This window comes from Pimephales promelas, chromosome 19 (genome assembly GCF_988280905.1).
Source record: "Pimephales promelas chromosome 19, fPimPro1.hap1.1, whole genome shotgun sequence".
Classification (NCBI taxonomy): domain Eukaryota; kingdom Metazoa; phylum Chordata; class Actinopteri; order Cypriniformes; family Leuciscidae; genus Pimephales; species Pimephales promelas.
The window spans coordinates 10937198-10959697 of NC_142787.1; the positions used below are offsets into that span (position 1 = coordinate 10937198).

General features: G+C 37.1%; 1 protein-coding gene across 17 annotated transcripts in view; it reads left to right on the forward strand.

Moving 5' to 3' along the window:
• Positions 1-22500, forward strand: part of tcf4 (transcription factor 4) — a 264598-nt gene that overhangs the window by 196062 nt on the left and 46036 nt on the right. Inside the window, exon 1 of one of the 17 annotated variants that reach the window (XM_089123915.1) lies at positions 12855-13079. The exons of the other annotated variants lie outside the window; for them this stretch is intronic. Within the exon in view, the coding sequence (XP_088980041.1) occupies positions 13011-13079 (69 nt within the window). The 5' untranslated portion in view covers positions 12855-13010. Of the gene's footprint in view, positions 1-12854; positions 13080-22500 lie in introns of those variants that run through there. 17 annotated transcript variants of the gene reach the window in all.

Consider the following 22500-nt stretch of genomic DNA (forward strand, 5'->3'; position numbering starts at 1 on the left):
TGTATTAGTCGTTTTTGGCATACCTGATATAAAGAGTATTTAAAATATTGTCTTTAATTTTTTTTGCGAAGGAATGTTTTTTTTTTTTTTTTTAGATTAAATACACCTTGAACACGTTCTTAATGGGTTTTTTGAGATTAACCATAAAGATCGTAATAAAAATGGTCAGACTTAATGTGATTTTTGCCGTTCACATCCTAAAATACGGGTCATCTGTAGTGTCACTGGACAAACACACACACACACACACAATGACAACAACAGCCACTAAAACACGAATGAAACCCTCAAACAATTCTGTTTGTGGTGCTCTTGATGAAGGCAGTGATGAGAACGAGAGAGGGGGGGGGGGGTCAGGTGTGTCTCCATGGCGACGGCTTGATTGACAGGTCTCGGACGGGCAGCGTGCAGACGGAGGTAAGACTTTGGCCTCGTCCCAAAACTCAGCGAAAGAAAGAAACAGCCTCCCGCACCAGCTGTCCACAGCGTTTGTGTTGGAACCCGAGTGTGAGAACCTAAGTGTGTGTGTGTGTGTGTGTGTGTGAACCCTTGCAGAACCTCGTCCACGTCTTAATGAACATGTGCTTGGTTTCCTGTGTGAGATCGGTGAGATATTAGTGAACAAGCGCGTGTCGTTTGCTGGTTTCCTGCAGCGATGCTCCACTGACACAGATGAAGTCCATTTCATCATCATAAAGAATTTAAAACGGGGAAATTACTAATTTCATCTCGTATGTTTAATTAGTGTTTGAGACTCGAGAAGGAATAATTCAGACAAAAATGAACATCATCATTTACTCTCGGACTGGACGACACAAGCGGAGATGTTGAGCAGAATGTGAACGCTGCTCTTTTACACGTTATTATACTTTATTAATCATATTCGGAAGATGCATTATACGTGTTATATATAGTGAGAGTGCATGTGAATGGAGGCAGTTGAGGTCCATCATAACAGTCCGAATTATGATTCCCAAACAAAACGATCACATGACTCCAGCAAACTTGTAATATAGAGTCGAATGGACGACTGTTGTGATGCTTTTTTGTCATTTTTGCAACTCAAATGCCTCGAGATATTATTATGAGACTATTTTTGATGACTTACTATTACTACTTTTTTACAAAGAAATTATGGATTTAGACTTTTTTGACTTTTGTAACGATATCATATTTGTCATTATGGAATACAAGCTTTGTATGTCTTAATTTCAACTAATATTTATGAGTTTTTATCTCATGATTACGCCTTATGTCAATTTGGACATTATATGTCATTAAAATGACTTTTATCTCACCTTTATCTCATAATTTAAAAATTTGTGTCATATTTATGACTTTATCTCATAATTTCAACTCATGTCTTGATTTTTGCGTTTTATGATGTTTTTTGTTGTTATTTTTGCCGCTCAAATGCCTCCATTCATATGCACTTTCAACATTTGTGCGTCATAACTTCAGCTAATAGTTATGAGTGTGATTATGATTATGCCGTATGTCAATATCTTTGTCAATTTGGACATTATGTCATAATAATGACTTTTATCAGACCTTATTCAACTTTTGTGTCATAATTATGACTTTATCTCATAATTTCAACTCATGTCTTGATTTTTTTGTTATTTTTGCCACTCAAATGCCTCCATTCACATGCACTTTCACCATATGGAAAATATTATATTTCTCTGTATTTCATGAAGTCATATGATAATTTCGCCCGAGAAACAGACTTCAGATGATGTGATTTAATAAGGCATTTCAAATGGACGACTGTTATGCATTTTTGCAGTTAAAAAGCTTTCATTACATACTATCTAGAAAATATATTTCACTATATTGCAAGAAATCATATAATAATTCTGTCACAGACTTGTAATATAGTGCATGAGTCAAATAGAACGACTGTTTTGATGCGTTTATGTCATTTTTGGTGCTCAAATGCCTCCATGTACTTTTCCTATATGGAAAATATATTATATTTCACCATATTGGAAGTCTTATGAAGTCGTCATCATTTTCAGATGAGTCACTGTTATGATTCTTTTATGATGATGTTATTTTTACAGCTCAGATTCCTCCATTCACATGCACTTTCACTATAGGGAAAAGAGCAGCGTTCACATTCTGCAAAACATCTTCTTTTGTGCTCTACAGAAGAAAGTCGTATGGTTTTGATGGTAAAATTATGATTTTTTTCAGTGTATATGTGAGTTATTGTGTGTTTCGGAGCCGATGCGTTTGTTTTCCAGACTCATGTACATCAGGGAAACGGATCAACAGTTTTGTAAATGTGTCAAGTCGTACTCTCACGCTGATTCGCCTGACCGTCCAGGAAAGAATGTGTGTGTGTGTGTATGGCTGCGTTTGAGGACAATCTTCCAGTCCGACTGCTTATGAAATAAACGCTCAGATTTCAGGTTTCCTCGTTCGCCTGGGTTTGATGAGGGACGAGTTTTTTCTAAATCTCATAATTGAAATTTTGTTGTAATAATTTCGTATTTGTCATAATGTTAAGAAAAACTTGTCTTAATTGAGATTTATCTAAGTCATCATTTCGACTAATAATTATGACTTTTTATCTCATGATTTCGACTTGTGAGATAAAAGATCTGATATATCATAATTATGACTTTTATTTCATAAATATGTTTTTTATCTCATAATTTCGACTTTTATGTCATAATTATGACTTAATGTCATATGTTTGACTTTGTCTTGATTTCGACTTAGAGCGTGTTGGTATCGCTTTGTTTTGCCAATTTGAACTTGATGTATCATAGTTATGATTTTTATCTCATAATTTTTACTTTTATGACTTTATCTCATAATTTGGACTTTTGTCTTGATTTTGACATGTCTTAATTGTTTTTGTCATGTCCAAATTATGTCATAATTATGACTTTTTACAGTATTTCATAATTATGATTTTTTTATCCTATAATTGAAACTTTTGAATCTCATAATATCGACTTATGTCATGGTTTTGACTTTGTCGTTGTAGTTTTTTTGTCAATTTGGACTTTAATTATGTGTTTATGTCATGATTTCGACTTGTGTCATAATTAGGACTTAATCTCATATGTTTGACTTTGTCTTGATTTCGACTTAGTTTTGCTTTGTTTTGCCAATTTGAACTTAATGTATCATAATTATGACTTCAACTCATAATTTTGACTTTTCCCTTGATTTTGACATGTCTTCATTTTTTTGTCATGTCCAAATTATGTCATAATTATGACTTTTTACAGTATTTCATAATTATGATTTTTTTTATCTCATAATTGAAACTTGAATCTCATAATATCGACTTATGTCATGGTTTTGACTTTGTTGTTATAGTTTTTTTGTCAATTTGGACTTTAATTATGTGTTTATGTCATGATTTCGACTTGTGTCATAATTATGATATTTCACCTTATAATTTAACCCTTTCATGCTTTGGTTTTGACTTTTTAGGGGGTTTATGTCATAATTGTGACTTTCTGAAGCAGGATTTATGTTTGTCATGTGATGAAATTGTCTTCATCTCTTCATCTGCCGTTTATTAGAAGCCATTAAGACTTTCTAAAGCGAGAAAGACAGAGAGAGAAACATCTGAGCAATAACTTTTTCCTCTGTCGGTCATTAGATGACCATCAAATACTTTCCACATTCTCTTCCTCAGTTTTTCCTCTTCATCATCCCTCCATCCTCTCCTCCAGCTCAGCATCTGTTTCTCTCTTCACCTCCGCGGCCGCCATTTCATGCTGATGTCTTGATCGCTCGGCCCTGTGTGTTCACGCAGTTTACTGACAACTTTCGTTTATGCTTCTGGCTCAGATAAAACCATCTCTCTCTCTTCTCTCACTCTTTCTCCTCTCTCTCTCTCTCTCTCTGACGTTCCCAACATTCCTGTCAGGAAATATTTGGCTGCAGGAATGAAACTCAACGGAGAGCTGATGTTTGATTCCTGATTGTTTTACATCCTCTTCTCTATTCCTGAGAAGTAGCACATGTTCATTTCATATTCAAACGCCTGATTATTAACGTCCGCTCTGGGATGTGTGTATCTACATTTTATGATCAGAAATCAGAATTTATAGAGATGAAACCGTTTTATAATCGTATTTTCAGCCTAGGAATCTCAACACTTGGAAATATGGCTTCATTTTACATGTTAGTCATAAAGTTCGTTTAGGCCTTCTGTGGAGTTTGTCTTCTGATAAAACATAACCTTCAAATAATAATAAAAAAACAAAAACAGATCTTAATTCTCATTTCTGATTGGATGAGCCATGCTATATGTAGATAAACATACAATATGTGATTCCAATGGCAATGGGAGTATAATGATGAATCTAACCATGTGTGTGATAAAGAGAGATAGAGTGAGTGTGTGTGTATGTGTGAGAGAGAGAGTGTGTGTGTTTGTGAGAGTGTGTGCTCTGGCGTGTGTGTGTGTGTGTGTGTTGAAGCTCAGATGAGGTCCAGGAGAGAATTATATGAACCAGGTCCAGTGGACTGTGTGTTTTCCATTGAGCAATGCTCAGAGGAAATGAAGTCAGTTTCCTGTGTGTGCGTGTGTGTGTGTGTGTGTGTGTGATCAGCTCCAGCTTCAGAACCGATGTGGAATGTTCTCTGCACATCTCTGCCAATTCCCTGTCTGTTTCAGCACATTTATTTCTATGTGGAACAGAATTAGAGTTGATTTCGCACATAGAAATGCCATAATTGATTTTAAGGTGATGATGCGCTCGTTAATTGGCTGAAAACACAGTTTTTAAAACATCAGTCAATTTTATCCGTGTTAAAATGTATTTTATTACCCTGTGGGTTTGGCTTCAGAAAGAACAGGTGTGTGTGTGTGTAACAAAATGGACTATATTTACTTTCTTAATGTTCCTTAACTTATTATGAATGATTCATTATCAGTGCACATTTATAAAGATCTTTGTTGTCATATTTTAAAACATAATTAATTATAATATTTAACTTGTAATATTGTATTCAAAATTTTAATATTATATAACTTTTTTACTTGCATGACTTTTCTCATGCTTATTTATTTTTACTTGCATTAATATTCTTTTTTTATTTGCATAAATAATAATTCTTTTTACTGCCATAAATATTGTATTTGCATGAATATTCTCATACTATTACATGCATCAGTATTCTAATATATTTTTTAATTTACATAAATATTCTAACACGTTTTACTTGCATCAATATTCTCAAATTTTCACTGCCATTAATATATAAAAAAAATGCTGTACTTGAAAAAATATTGTACTTGAATGACTTTTCTTATTAATATTTAACATTAACATTCTAATATTTTTTATTTGCATGACTATTGTCATACCGTCTCAGGCATTAATATTCTAATATTTTAATTTGCATAAATATTCAAATATGTTTTACTTGCATCAATATTCTCAAATTTTCACTGGCATTAATATAATTTGCATAAATATTTAAATGTTTTACTTATCTTCACAAGCATTAATATTCTCAAATTTATTTTACTTGCATGAATGTTTACATTTTTTCCTTGCATTAGTATTCAAATTTATACATAACATATACATAAGATCTCTTCTGTCTGTAAGTCATTACATCACAGTTAGTCTGGGGCTTGAGGAGGACACAGCCTTGGGTGTCCCAGCATGCACTGGGAGAGAGAGAGAGAGACACGGCTCATGACAGGATCTGGATCAGCTGATGAACGCTGGGAAACTGATCGCAGATCAGCTATTGCTCATGTGTTGCTCTGGAGACTTTAATGAGGAATCTCCTCTTTCTTGAGTTCCTCAGGAGAGATAAACACACACACTCGTCACACACTCCTCCGTCAGGAGTGGACTTGAGGAGACGTGTTTGAGTTTATGTTGAGAACTCAAGACTTCTCCGAGTTTCAGACATTATTGAGACCTTTTCTGAAAGGAGAACTGTATGTCAAAGCCCATTTCCATTCTTGGTAAATCATAATTATGACAAAATTAAGAGATATCAAGTCATAATTATGAGATTAAAAAGTTGAGACATTTTCAGAAAATTATGAATGTAGACTTTTTTGTCATAATTTTGTTGATGTGAATTGATTTTTTTCAGCAACTACTTATTTTATCAAATTTAGACTTTTAATCTGATTATTATGACTTAGTGTGTCATAATTTCAACGTGTTATAATTCTGATTATTTAATAATCATGAGTTTCTATCACATTATTTTGTTGTTTTAGCATTTATTCTCTTGTAATTGACTTTTTATTAAGTAATTTTGGCTTTCTCTCATAATTATGACTTAGTTTGTCATAATTGTAACTTTTTATCTCATAATTGACTTCTCATAATTATTATTTTGTATCTCATAATTTCGTATTTTTGTCATGATTTCAGCTTATTTCATAATTTTAGCTGTTTATGTCATGACTTTGGCTTTTCCTCTCATAATTATGATTTTTTTTATCTCATAATGTCATATTTCGGCATATTTCATAATTATGATTTCTTAATTTTCATCACGACTGACCTTTTCTTTCATAAATTGACTTTTTAACACATAATTTAGTGTTTCTCTCATAATTATGACTTAGTATGTCATTTTTCTCATCCTTTTGACTTTTTATCCCATTACTTTGGCTTTTTATCTCATAATTATGATTTTGTTTTGTTATTTATCTCATAATTTTGTACCTTTACTCATGAGAACCGGCTGAGATAAAGCGATCTCATTGGTGATGTTTGTGAAGCGGTTCATAACGAGAGAGAGAGAGAGAGAGAGAGAGAGAGATCGACACATGGCTGCTGGCAGGACCCGCGTGTCACCAATCAGATTGTGTGTGTGTGTGTGTGTGTGTGTGTGTGTGTGTGTGTGTAACTCTGACTTGAGACTCCTGAAACCTTTACTCAGTGTCTGGAGCTTCTGTTGCTCGGGATTACACATTGTTAAACTGTTAAACACATATCGGCTTTACACTTTACCCAGTTAACCTTACTGTCAATCATACTTTTATGACATAATTATGACATCATTTCAACCTTTTCTCTTAATTTCAACTTGCATTTCATATTAATGACTTTTTATCTCATCATTTAGACTTATGTCATGATTATGAGTTTATCATTTTGTCAAAAATGTCATAATTATGTCTTGGTAGTGTATGTCATTTTGTCATACTTTTGACATTTCATATTTATATATCTCATAATTTAAACGTTTTATGTCATGCTTTTGACTTTTTCTCTCATAATTTCAACTTTCTGTCTTAATTATGCTTTAGTATGTCATAATTGCAGCTTTTTTTGTCATACTTTTGACATTTCATAGCTATGCCTTTTATCTCATAATTTAGACTTTTGGTCATGATTTTGACCCGTAATTATTACTTTTTGTCTTAATTATGCCTGAATATGTGATACATTTGACATTTCATATTTTACTTTTGCTCTCTCATAATTTAGACTTTTTTATGATTTTGACATTTCATATATATGATTTTTTTATAGATATATTTTGACTTTTATGATATGATTCCTTCCTACTTCCTACGTCATAATTGTGTTGTATGTAAAAATTTAGACCATATTTATAGTTTGTTTAAAGCTCATCATGCATATTTAGTCATCCGCTACTTTAAAGCCCAGCTCCCTTTAGTGTGTGTGTTTGTGTCCCACAATGCCTTGCACGCGGCGAGCTGATGTCGGGCAGGTAGCAGATGTTAGCGGCCCTTTAACCAGATCCGAGCCTGAGAACGATAGAGTGTGTGTGTGTGTGTGTGTGTGATGCTGTGATGTCCTGAGGCTCTGCCCATCTGCACGGACTTACAAAACACACATACGTCATTAAAACCCCTCTCCGAGACATGTGCATTCATAAACACTAAATAATATGCATATTTCAGAAGCAACAGGCTGTTAAACGGAGGAACTTAAACTCAGCCAAGTTTCTTTTACTCTCATTTTTTGTGCTTTTTTTTTTTTTTTTCATTTTCAAATATTCAGTGTGGTGAGCAGGACGGCCGAGGGACGTGAGAGAAAGTCGCGAGGCCGGTGTTGCGATTGCTAATGAGCAGCACCTGCGAAGCACACCGGTCTCGCATCTCTCACGAAGGAGCGGAGCCATAAAGGGGGAGCGACGGAGTGGATGATCGAGAGAGGAACAGGCCTGCTTTTGTTTGTATTTTATATTTTATTTGGTAAGCCAGCAGTCGTCCGTGAGGGGCTGCTGGCCGGTATTTATGTTTTATTTTGGGTAGCCAGCAGTCGTCCGCGAGGGGCTGCTGGCAGGTAATTTGTTTGTTTATTTTATTTAAATAAAGTTTTATTTTATTATTATTATCCGGTTCCTGCCTCCTTCTTCCCTGAACTTTGTTACATTGGTGCCGAAACCCGGGAAGAGGGAGGAACGCGCTGTCCGAGGGTCCTCGCCGCTGTGGGGAATCCGCGGTGCCATCGAGCATGGTGCGCGAGTCGCCGCCGCTCGCCGTGGGCCGGAGCCTGCTGCCGTCCGCCGCAGATGGGGAGGAGCAGGGAGCGGGGGACTCGCGGCCATGGACGCTCGAGGTGGGGCGCTGGGGTGAGTTGCCGGTGGGACGCCCGAGCTCGCCGCCGACCGCCTGGGAATGGAGGGGCGGCTGCCTTCCGGGAGGGAGAGGAGGAGTCACCGCCGCTCGCCGTGGGCCGGAGCCTGCTGCCATCCGCCAGTGAAGGGGAGGAGCAGGGAGCGGGGGACTCCTGCCGTCTGCCCAAGGCACCCGAGGAGCCGTCGCCGTCCACCGGGGGCGGGGGAGCGTCGAGGCGTTCACCGAGGGCCATCCAGCGTCGCCGCCGGGCACCGCGGAGGAGATCGCCCAGCTGGTGAGGGACAAGATGGCAGCGCGTTGTGGGAGCCGGACTATTTTTTTTTTTTTTTTTTCCTCTCTCCCCTCTCTCGTGTCCGTCGCTCCTCAGGCTTCCGTCTCCGTTTCCCTCGGCTCGTCGATCCATACCCCCCCAGGGATCGCCGCCGCCGGGGGGGAAGTAGGCACAGTCTCGGGTGTACCCCCCGGCCTGTGAGGGGTGATGGGGGTATGTGGTGAGCAGGACGGCCGAGGGACGTGAGAGAAAGTCGCGAGGCCGGTGTTGCGATTGCTAATGAGCAGCACCTGCGAAGCACACCGGTCTCGCATCTCTCACGAAGGAGCGGAGCCATAAAGGGGGAGCGACGGAGTGGATGATCGAGAGAGGAACAGGCCTGCTTTTGTTTGTATTTTATATTTTATTTGGTAAGCCAGCAGTCGTCCGTGAGGGGCTGCTGGCCGGTATTTTATATTTTATTTTCGGTAGCCAGCAGTCGTCCGTGAGGGGCTGCTGGCAGGTATTTTGTTTGTTTATTTTATTTAAATAAAGTTTTATTTTATTATTATTATCCGGTTCCTGCCTCCTTCTTCCCTGAACTTTGTTACATTCAGTTTGTGCCGAAATCACAGAATCACCATAAGGGCTGCTTTGCATTTTTAATTTAGTAACTAACATATGAATACATTTGCATATTAATTAGTTGCAGATTAAATCATGCATACATAATTGCCTCCTTACTGTGTTTAATGTTTGTTAGAATCTGTATTGGGAGCCGTCGGAGGAGTGTGATTGGACGAAACCCTCGGACTCGGCTCGAGCCGCTCAGATATCAACATTTGCTGAATTCATTAAGTCTTTCATAAGAGTGTTTGTGACACGAGCGAACTCTCACATTCAGATGCAGATTCGCCTCTCTCTCTTTCTCTCTTTGTGAACGGTGTGTGTGTGTGTGTTTAATGAAGATGTAATGATCATCTTCTTCAGATATCGCCGCTGTTTCTCTTTCTGTCTGGACTAATTATTGTTTAGATAATCTGAGCAGTTTCTTCAGATATTACAGCTTCCCACGACTCCATCGTGATTGAGCTCATTAAGTTATTGATATATTCATATACGTTTTGTCAGAGAATCGGTCACATCACATGCACTCAAAATAAAAGAAGTTTGTTTTAACCCAATTTTTGGGCAAACCCAAACGTTGGGTTGAAAATGTGATTAAAAACGTTACCCAATGACTGGGTTTGTCCATATTTGACCCAAAGTTGGGGTGAAACAACCCAGCATTTTTTTGAGAGTGTGATCATTTGAATGACGTTTTTAATAGTCCTGGTTATTTCTGCCCGAAACCTTCAGCTGTTTAGAGGATACACATGTACTTTAGCAAACTTATTTATTTATTATTATTTTAAATGTATTTCTTGTTTGTGATTTTTTCAGTCACGCAAAATATATTTATTATTATTTATTTTGTTTATTTTAGATTTGTTATATTTATTTATTATACAATAGTTTTATTCATATTTACTTTAGATTATTTATTTATTAATTTTATTTTAGATTTATTTTAAATATTTATGTATTTGTTTTAAATTTATTTTAGATGTATTGATGATATATATATATATATATCAATTTAAAATATACTTTTTTTAATATTTTTTATTTATTTATTAGTTTTATTCATACTTATATTTTAGATACATTTTTATTATATATTTATTTTAGATCCCTTTTAAATTTATTTTTAATATTTATGTATTTGTGTTTGATTAATTTAAATGTGTTTTATATTTATTTATTTATTGTGTATTTATATATTAATTCACAATATCCTTTTATATAATACTTTACAAAATATACTGTACTTATTCTTTTTTAAATATTTATTTTAGATTTATTTGTTTTTTATTTATTTATCATAGTTGTATTCGTTTATTTTAGATTAGTTTGGTTATTTATTCATTTATTTTAGTCTCATTTTTTGTTTATTTATGCATTTTAGTTCAGATTTCAGATGTATTTATATTCGATTGATTTATTCTTCCTTCATTTACTCTAGAAGTCAGAGTGTGATGACTTTATTTTCTTCCGGCTGACCTGAGTGTGTGTTTGTGTTTTTTAGGTGAATGCGTGTCGTAATGAAGGTTTGTGCTCTTGGTCGTTGTGTGTTTGTGTGTTGTGTCGATGGTTAGAGTGTGTTTGTTCAGACATATGCCGTGGCTCTTTCTGAGAGACTTGGAGCCTCAGTCGGGCCCTTGAACTCCCCGAGAGAGAGAGAGAGCCGAGACTCAAACGGGATCCTCCGAGATTGACAACTCATGCTTCTAATGAGCAAAAAATCCTCCGAGCATGAAATCGGAATGAAATGTGTGTTTATAATCCAAGTACTGTTTACTCTAATCCCATGGGATGGAGAGAGAGAGAAAGAGTGAGTGTGTATGTGTGTGTGTGAGAGAGAGTGAGAGGTCGACCCCCTCCAAAGCCCCTCCATACAAACAATAACAACAACAACAGCAGCACTTAAACAACACAAAGGCCCTGAACACACACACACACACACATTTGCGCCACGGACGAGCTTTTGCTGCTGAATTATTGAAGTTTATTCTGGGAATAGAAGCGGCTCTCGGCATATGCAAATGACAGTTTCATTTGGGATCTGATTCCCAGCGGTTCAGCCGGTTTCCCTTCAGATGCTGAATTTGGCAGTGTGACGTCGTCCACGTGTGTTAAAATCACTTACTGTACACTCACACACACACACATGCCTGGAAAACCTTACTTGAAAAAGAAGGAGCAGTTCTGTTGGGATTTTTCCACCCAGAATTTGCAGAAGTAACAATAGTGACTATAGTTGAAACTGTGTGTGTGTCTGTCTGTACGTGTGTGTGTGTGTTTCTGTTTCACGTCACTGCTGTCAGGTGCATAATCTCTGCCTTTACATTGCCAAAGTCTATATAATTATATATATATATATATATATATATGTGTGTGTGTGTGTGTGTGTGTGTGTGTGTGTGTGCATTACTTGTTCTCAAAACTCAACAATTTAGTTTTGTGGCATGGTAAAAAATATATATATTATTAATAACAAACTAAAGTACAAAAAATGCTGACATGTTTCGTTCAAATTTTGGATTCAAATGTACTTCACTTTTCTGTCTCTCTCTCTCTCTCTCTCTCTAAAATCTGGTGTGTTGCCAGCGTTGAGGACAGATGGTGGAGTTATTAGATGTGCACGTATGAATCCCTCCCTGCAACTCGCCTTTTAATCAAATTAAAGCAAAGAGAGAGAGAGAGAGAGACAGAGAGACACACAGAGTTTATTAATGGCGTTTGTGTTCTTCTCTATAACAGACTTTACTGTCACTTCACTGTCCCTCAACCTCTCTCTCTCCATGTGTGTGTGTTTTACTATAGTAAATTTTGTTGTGTTCGTGGTCTTTATATGCTACAGTAGGTGTGTAAATAAACCCGTGTGAACCTTCCAGCAATTAAATTCTCGAAAAACACACACACACACACACATTTTCGGTCCTTATATTTGAGAACCCGACAAGCTAGCAGGATCAGTTCCAGATTTTCAGTGGAAAGGAAAAGGAGTGTGTGTGTGTTTTACTATAGTTATTCATGTCGTTCGTGCTCCTTATAATGATGTTTATGTGTGTGTGTATAGTAAATCATGATGTCTGCTCATTATAATGATCTTTATGTGTGTGTGTGTGTGTGTTTTACTATAGTAAATCATGTTGTATTTGTGCTCATGGTCTCTATATGCTACACTAGGTGTGTAAATAAACGTGTGTGAAAATTCCTGAAAAACACAAACACACACATTTTCAGTTCCTATTTGAGTAGCCGATAAGCTCAGGGTAGGATCAGTTCCAGATTTACCATGGAGTGTGTGTGTGTGTGTGTGTGTGTGTGTGAGAGAGAGGGAGGGAGGGGGAGGGGCTTCGTCTGCTTTAGGACACGCCCCCTCGCTCTTCTCTCCTCCCACTGGTCGACGTCAGGAATCTTCTTCTCGTTTGCATATTCAGCACGATCAGGCCGGCCATATGGGAAAATGCAACTGCAGGAATTGTTGTGAAAAAAGGGGGACAGCGAGTTTGAACACAAAGTTGTTTGAGAGCGTCTGAAGCGGATAACACACACACACACACACACACACACTTGAGGAACAGAAGCATGTATTGTGCGTACACCATCCCGGGAGTGAGCAGCGGATCATTCATGTACTACTATAATGGAAAAGCGGTGAGTACATCTGACTGTCATTCACCTCTGATCCGTGTGTGTGTGTGAGAGATCTGCTGGAAATTTGTCTTTGAACTGGGATTAGACAGGAAAAGTGTTTGTGTGTGTGTGTGTGTGAGATAAGAAGAGATGTGTGTTGTTTTAAGCACATGCCGTGTGTGGAGCGTTTGATATTAGCATCTGTAACCTGTTCAGCGTGAGCTCGAAGAGTCGAGGTGACCTCAGATGATGGAGGAGAAACAGCCGTGCGTTGAATCGCCTGCTGTAATGTGTGAAGAAGAAAAAACACGGCGAAAGTTGGTCGGAAAAATCCCTGCAGCGGGAGAAAGACGTTCCCAGATCCGCGTGTGTTTGAAAGGTTGTTTTAAACTGCGATCTGTCAAATAAGTGAGGAAAAGTGTGAGAGCTGTTGTTATTTGAGAAGTCCTGAGAGAGAGAGAGAGAGAGAGAGAGAGAGATCATGCAGATGTTATTCCTCGTAATGGTCAGTGCGCTGAGGTCAGAGGTCGTCAGGTTGTGTGTCCTGAAGGCTTTTCTGCTTCGTCGTTAGAGGAAGCAGACATGTCTGACATGTCTAAGTGGGAATTTTGAGTGTTGATCTTATTTATTTTTAATGTGTAATGATTTCTCAATCTCGATAATTTTGTGTAATGTTTGTAATTCTACTATCATATGCGCAAATTTAAATGTGATGTAAATATTATGCACATAAAACAAAACTTTTTTTTCCTTTTTTGGGGATTTTTCCTAAATGTCTGCATTCCCGTCGTCTGGAAAAATGTGTCGGCCGGTGATAAGTTGGACTTTCCCGCCCTCAGACCGAACGCATAGGCCTGTGTGTGTGTGTGTGTGTGTGTGTGTGAAGGCCCTTCGCTCTCATCATTGTTTGCTCTGTGCCCGTGTGTTGATCCTCTGCCAGGCTCTTGCTGGGATTGTTTATTCTGCTATTTTAACAGTTGAACATTTTCAGGACAACATCTTTGGTCCCGCCGACAGCTTCCGATGTCTCTCGCTCCGTGTGTTTTCCGGGCCGTGCCGGGCGCGTGTGTGTGTGTGTAGAGCGACCCGGTTCTCGGGGTTTAGTGTTGAGGAGGAGGACGTCGGATCGACTAATGAATCCACAAAAGAGCTTCAGTGAAAAACAAAAGGCCTGTTCACACACACAGACACACACACACGCGCGAACTCCGCTTTAACAGCGCCGGCCGATCGCCATTGTCATGCTAAGAGTCCGAGTGAATATTCGTGTCGTTTAATTAGCTCTCCGAGACTCTCACGCCGGGATCCAGGCTGCAATACGCCATTTATTTTATTTTTCCAAATAAGCTTTTTTCTTTCTTTCTTTCTTTTTCTTTTTTAATTTTTACATGCTCAAAATATTAGTTTGGATTTTTTTATTTTTTTTTATTAAGTCACTTTTTTACTTCAAGATTAAATTTTACACTTATTTTAAAATGTTAGTTTTGAATATTTTTTAAGATTACATTTTGTCTACAATTAGTGGTTTTAACAGCAAAGAAAGAAATCGTTTCTTCAGTTTGTAAAACTACAAATTTCATTTTAATAGTTAGTGTCATGATAATATTAATAGCAATAATTAGGTGCTGTATTGTTGATCTGATTTGTAGTTGTGTTAATCTATCATCCATATTTAAAATTACTTTGCGTTTTTATATATTATTCATTTTTATGTGTGGGTATGTAGATATGTAATTTATTTACTAAGATCCTTTCTTGCATTGAGATTTATAAATAATTAGTCTTTTTTGTGTATTTGTAGATTGTTTATTCATGATCTGTCTATGCACGATGCATTGACCAGATGTTTAGGAAATTATGAATCGTTTGTGTAGTTTTTCCAGCACACTAATTACTTCTGTCCAAATGGCCAATGTTAGCATGGAGTACGGACACACACACACACACGGACATTAGAACTGGAGTGTTTGTGACAAACAGAATTAATATAATCCTCATTGTGTTACGCAACATTTCCAGTCAGATCTAGTGTGCCTGAAATGGATCATCCGACAACAAACCACAGCAACACAAAGTCTGTCATTTGAGCTTTTATTAATATTTTACTAACATTTTCAACTGAAACGACTGAGAGTAATTTTTAAAATATGCTACATATTTTGATCTGCATTTATATAAATATACATACTGTAATAATGTAATAATTCAACAACAGAATTACTAGATAGATAGATTTGTTTTCCTTCACTGTGTGTGTGTCTGTGTGCCTCCGTGTGTCTGTGTGTCTGTGTGTGTGTGTGAGAAAGACAGCGAGCCAGAGATCATGTGAAGCCCCATTGATCTGTGGGAAGAGGTCTGGGTGGAACGGAGACCCCGGCATTCCCGGGATAACTGGTGTTTGTCCCGGAGAGAGGGACTGTCTGTGTGACTGTGAGCAGATCCTCGGAGAGACTGACTCTCTCCATGAGACATGAAGAAACTCACACAGGAAACTCTCACACAGCGCTTTACCATGTACCTTCATTTGGTCACTTTTTCAAGTTTGATTGACAGGAGGATTATCACAGTTAGAATCACATTTATTGGCCAAGTTAATTAATCATAAATTAGATAGATAGATGGTTGGTTGGTTGGTTGGATGGATGGATGGATGGATGGATGGATGGATGGATGGATGGATGGATGTGTGGGTGGGTGGATGGATAGATAGATAGATAGATAGATAGATAGATAGATAGATAGATAGATAGATAGATAGATAGATAGATAGATGGATGGATGGATGGATGGATGGATGGATGGATGGATGGATGGATGGATGGATGGATGGATGGAAGGATGGAAGGATGGATGGATGGATGGATGGATGGATGGATGGATGGATGGATGGATGGATAGATAGATAGATAGATAGATAGATAGATAGATAGATAGATAGATAGATAGATAGATAGGTGTATAGATAGATAGATAGATAGATAGATAGATAGATAGATAGATAGATAGATAGATAGATAGATAGATAGATAGATAGATAGATAGATAGATAGATAGATAGATAGATAGATGGATGGATGGATGGATGGATGGATGGATGGATGGATGGATAGATGTATAGATAGATAGATAGATGTATAGATAGATAGATAGATGTATAGATAGATAGATGTATAGATAGATAGATGTATAGATAGATAGATAGATAGATAGATAGATAGATAGATAGATAGATAGATAGATAGATAGATAGATAGATAGATAGATAGATAGATGGATGGATGGATGGATGGATGGATGGATAGATAGATAGATGTATAGATAGATAGATGTATAGATAGATAGATAGATGTATAGATAGATAGATAAATAGATAGATAGATAGATAGATAGATAGATAGATAGATAGATAGATAGATAGATAGATAGATAGATAGATAGACGGACGGACGGACGGACGGACGGACGGACGGACGGACGGACGGATGGATGGATAGATGTATAGATAGATAGATGTATAGATGTATAGATAGATAGATAGATGTACAGATAGATAGATGTATAGATAGATAGATAGATAGATAGATAGATAGATAGATAGATAGATAGATAGATAGATAGATAGATAGATAGATAGATAGATAGATAGATAGATGGATGGATGGATGGATGGATGGATAGATAGATGTATAGATGTACAGATAGATAGATACATAGATAGATAGATCTATAGATAGATAGGTGTATAGATAGATAGATAGATAGATAGATAGATAGATAGATAGATAGATAGATAGATAGATAGATAGATAGATAGATAGATAGATAGATAGATAGATAGATAGATAGATAGATAGATAGATAGATAGATAGATGAGTTGTGTTAAAGTTTGATTTCCTTATATATTTATAGTTTTTTTTTTAAATTAATTTTTTCTTTATTAAATAAATATTAATACTAATATTGTTGTTATTTTGTAACTGAGTCTCAAACCTTTTAAATTGAATGTACTTTAATTTCTATAATATAATTTCTATAATATATAAGTTCACTCATGTGAAATGATATATGATTTGCTCATGTGACTGACAAGCTGAATCACAGTTATATAATAATAATAATAATAATAATATTGACTGTGTAAACGCAATCCCTCAGAATCCGTGAGATTGTTCGTGTTTTGAGTTTGACGGGACGGAGAATCCCGCGTTCTTTATTCCCGCCGGCTGGCTTTTCATCCCGTGCCAAACATGTGCAGATCGGCAGTGTGTGTGTGTGTGTGTGTGTGTGTGTGTGTGTGTGTGTGTGTGTTCAGCTCCGAACGCAAGAACCTTCGACCATTCACGGCAAACACTTTTTATACATTTAATCATTTATTAACAGATTTACAAATAAGAAAAACCAAAGCGATCCATCATTCAGGAGCAACAATATCAGCAACTGTGAAGCTTCATGTGTTTCTAGTGTCCTTTTGTGTCTCTCGTTGTCTTTGTGTCCAGCTGGGCTAAAGCCAAATGTGTTTTAAGACACTCCGGCGTGGAAATAGGTCAGATTTAACACACACACACACATGCACTCTCACACACACTCACTCACGCACACACATTCATCTTAATGAGGACATGTCTTTTGTCTCTATAATATATTTTTTTAGAGCAGTGAACAGAAAATCTAAAACATTATTTTAATCTTTTCCCAAATAGATACTTTGTCAGATTGAACTTACTATTAGGTGCAATTTTGTACAAAACTATTGAAACACACACACACACACACATACACTGACACACACACATGTGGTGGCCGGCTGAATGTCGGCCGCTCATGAACGATCTAAAATAGCAGCAGGGAAAAAACGTCCACAAGTTTGAAATGTTGAAGTAATCAGTCTTTGATCCTGCTGGTTTTATTATTTTAATAATGCGTCTGTGATCCGGCCGTCTGAAGTCCATATGTTCACCATTACAGACCCTTCACATCAAACACACACACACACACAGCCTTCATCTTAATTCTAATTAACTTTATATGGGGCTGTGTGTATGTGTGTTGTGATTGGTTTGTTTATTTAATGTCCACTTTGCCTTTTTCAGTAACACGTGTCGTGTGGATGAGATCTATAATGCGTGTGTGTGTGTGTGTGTGTTTCTTATCTTCAGATGTTCTGCTGTTATGTTGCATTTATTGTGATGAGAAACATTTGAGTTGGTATTGATGGATGGATCTTGAGCAGTTTGAGGCATTGCTGGAGTCTCTCACTGGATCTCATGTGTGTGTTTTTCCAGTGGTGTGTTGTTTTGCACACACTGATTTGAGGTTAGGGTTAGTAAACGCAGTGGAACACACACTAGTCGAGTTGCAAGTGATTTGTACTAATAGTTTGTCTGATATCAAAATCCCTAAAAACGACACAGAGGACAACACAAGTACAACGACTCCTCTGTGTGTGTGTGTGTGTGTGTGTGTGTGTGTGTGTGCGCGCGCACATGTTTTGAGGTCACGGGGTCACAACGGTGACATAAACATGAGAAAAGCTTTTTCCTACTTCTACGTTCAATTTGTGTGTTGGTTTTTTGCACCAAATGAACTACTGCCGAAAAATATATGAAGAGTTCAGATGCAAAAGCCTCTAAGTGCCATTTGAAATTTTCTTCTAAAATGATCATTTTTATCAAGCTTGTATATTTAAGTTCAGTAATTTCAGTTAAATGGCAATGATAATTACCTATTAATTGTCATTTAAGTGAAAGTACTGAACTTAAATATACAAGCTTGATAAAAATGGTCATTTTAGAAGAAAATTTCAAATGGCATTTAGAGGCTTTTGCATCTGAACTCTTCATATTAAATAGTTATGATATGTCCTATATATATATATATATATATATATATATATATATATAATTTTTTGGCAACATAAAATTAATGATGATCTTTAGTCATTAACTTTCAAGTTCATGTGTTCATTAAAGTTGCCATTTGTCATTTTATTTTGTGAAAAATGTATATATAAATAATTTTTTTTTTCTTAAATATACATGCATGGGTGTGTATTTATATATAGACAAAATAATTATACACAGTGCACCCACTTTTATTATGTAAACACAAACTTTTATTTTGGATGCGATTAATCGTTTGATATATAATATATATATATTTACATTTATAATTTATAATTCATAAAGTTATAATTAATAAAGTTGGATTATATTTACTTTGCATTTTTTAAATGTACTTTTGCAATAATTACTGATTGAAAAAAATATTGTTTATGGATTTAAGCCATTTCAATGCATATAGGCCTACATTTTGAGATACATTTTAAATAACGTCAAAATTCTGAAAATGAGCCAATAATGTGAATATTAACTCTTGAACGCAGCTGCTTCTGTGTGTGCCTTTTAAAATTCCTTTCTTAATTATTGCCATCGATTGATTGTTTATGGTGACAGTTAATCAAGTATATGTGTGCCAACTGGCACATCACCAACTCCACAACTGCTGGACACACACACACACACACACACACACACACACACACGTCCTACTGCCACTGAAACACAGCATCTCATCTGTTTGTCAGTTGACTTTTGCTTCCCAAGGTTACACTTCCACCGGTTGCCTGGAGTCCCACTTAAACCTTTCCAGATTTCCACAATCTTTCCTGGTAATCCTCTAAAATTGGTTTGGCAGGTTTTCGTGGGACGGTCCGGTGGGGTTTGGTGAGGGTTTAGAGCTGATAGCAGATCAGATATCACTCGAGCGCTGATTGTGTTAATGTCTGGATGGAATGTCATGGAATTATCCAGCGCACTGGATCTCAATGGGACGGAACATTCTGTTTGGCTCTTTGGGAGGTTCCGTTTTCAGCGGCCAATCAGGGAGCTCGCCAGCTTCGATTGCGGTCATGTGACCGGCGTGTCGGCCCCCGACCAATCGGATCGGCGTGTCCCATGAAAGGGTCGTTAGAATATCACCATGGAAATGAGTTTGGATGGCAGCCATCTTCTGCCGCCCGTTTTCTCCTCGAACACTTCCTGTGGGTCACACACACACACACACACAAACACACACACCTTATTTTGGTCTGACTGTGGCGTGTGCATGTTTTTCACACAGAGCATCGTGATTGCATGTGTTTTTCAGGTTGCAGAAGTGATCAACGAAGGAATAAACCAACTACGTCTTTGCATCTGTTGTGTTTGTTGAGGTGTGAGTTAATTTGGCTGGTTTGCATGTGTGTGTGTGTGTGTGTGTGTGTGTGAGGGGGGGGGGGGTGATCGGGGCATCTGGCAGTAATTAGGTTAAATTAGAAGTGCTGTGGTCACTTGCCAAAAGCTATATACCTTGAAAGGCTGCACAAATAATAAAGCGCCTGTAGTAAAGCCCGTCACCTGTGTGTGTGTGTGCGTGTGTGTGTGTGTGCTCAATTGTTGTTGTGTTTTTGCTCTTAAATAATAGTGTGTATCTTGCAATATGATGCAAAATAACCTTTAAATGGCCGGAATTGGATGTTTACGCTTTCCTTTCCCGCTCCTGTTTGTCTTCCATGTTTGTCCAGTTTTTTTATGTAATTTTCTCTCTTTCTCCTCCCTTTTGTTTTTAAGGCCCTTCTTTGACTTGTTTGATTGGAGAATCAGTAGAGGCCCAGAGTGGCTCTTATTACCCATAAGGCTGTGTGGGTGGAAGGTGGAAGTTTGCGTGTCATTTCCTGTTTACGTGATCAGTTTGAGAACACTGGCTCAGTGTGAGTCGATCTATGAAGCAGGTGCTGTTTATTATAAATATAGTTATTTATTAGGGCTTTAAAGGGCACCTATTATGCCCCTTTTTTACAAGATGTAATATTGGTCTCGGGTGTCCTCAGAATGTATTTGTGAAGTTTCTGCTCAAAATACCCCATAGTTCATTTATTATAACCATTTGAAGATGTCATTTTTGGGGCCTGTTTAAAAATGAGCTGTTTTGGTGTATACCACCTTAAATGTAAATGAGCTGCATATCCCCGCCCTGCCTTTGGATGAGGGCGTAACTTTCATACCTTTGGCAGTCGGTCTAAGCGGAAGGGCTGAGAGAGTAAGAGAAACGGCTGTTTTGAATGTCATTCAGCCGTACATGTTTGAATCAGAATATATAAATAGTCTCTGATCAGACCCAGATGACGAAGAGACTCCGGCAGAATAAACACAAATGAGAATGGACCAGTACGTCTCAGTATGGTTATTTGATACATTTATGTACTTATAGAGTTGTAATCGCGTCACCCTATGCAATTGGATGTGCAACACACACAAACTGTGATAACGTTCGATACGTACAAGCGAAATTACATGTACTGTATGCGAGGGACCTGTTGCGTCATGTTTACATTACTTGTCGTACAGGTGCTTCTGTGGAAAATGTGAGAAGATGGCTATAGAACATACACAGTTTTTAATACAATATCTTTTAAAAAAAATGTATAAATGTGTGGTTACACACTATACAAACAAGGTTTAAATTATATACATAGACATCCTACGATGACGACAGCGACGACAAGACGCATTTGTTGTTGAATTTGTTGCTGACATCTACTGAAATTACTATTTGCTCAAAAATCCTAAAATACACTTCTCCTGGAGGGTGTCGTTGGGTCGTGAACAGTAGCGATCCACACTTGAGGATTAACTTTGACGCAAGACCTGCTTTGAATTGACCCTCGTTCACTAAACAGTCACATAAACGTATTTTGGAAGTTTAAGTGGCGCCTTTCCTTCGTAAATAAAATCCATCCACTGTGTTTTCAGTGGCTCTGATGTCGGAAGTGAAAACTACTATGTACATCATTACATCCCACAACAGAACACTTACGTTTCTAGGAGACATTACCGGCTGTTGTTGAAACAATGGAGGATGGTGTGTACAGATCACCGAGGGCGGGGTCTATGCCGCAACCACACTGTCAATCAAACCCCTTTTTCAATTCTACGTCACAAAGACCTGGATCTCAGAACAGCTCGTTCTGAGGCAGTGCAGATGATTTATTGAGATTGTAAAAAAACCACTGGGTGGATTTTTATCATTCTAGGATGGTTTTGCTCTCACACTGCCGACACACATTTATGTTCAAACACCATGTAAAAGTGAATTTTGCATAATAGGTGCCATTTAATGCTTAATACAAATCTTTCCATGAACACTGTTGAAAAAGAAATGTCTGCATAATTTAAAAAAATTATTTCAGATTATTTTAGTGTTTTTACATGATTTCCATTTCAAGCTAAATTATATATATATATATATATATATATATATATATATACTGTATATATATATATATAGGCCTATATATATATATGAAACAAAAAATTATATTAAAATGTATATATATACGCAGTATGTATACGTGTGTGTGTGTGTATATATATTCTAACTAGTTTAATGTATAATAGTATTTTT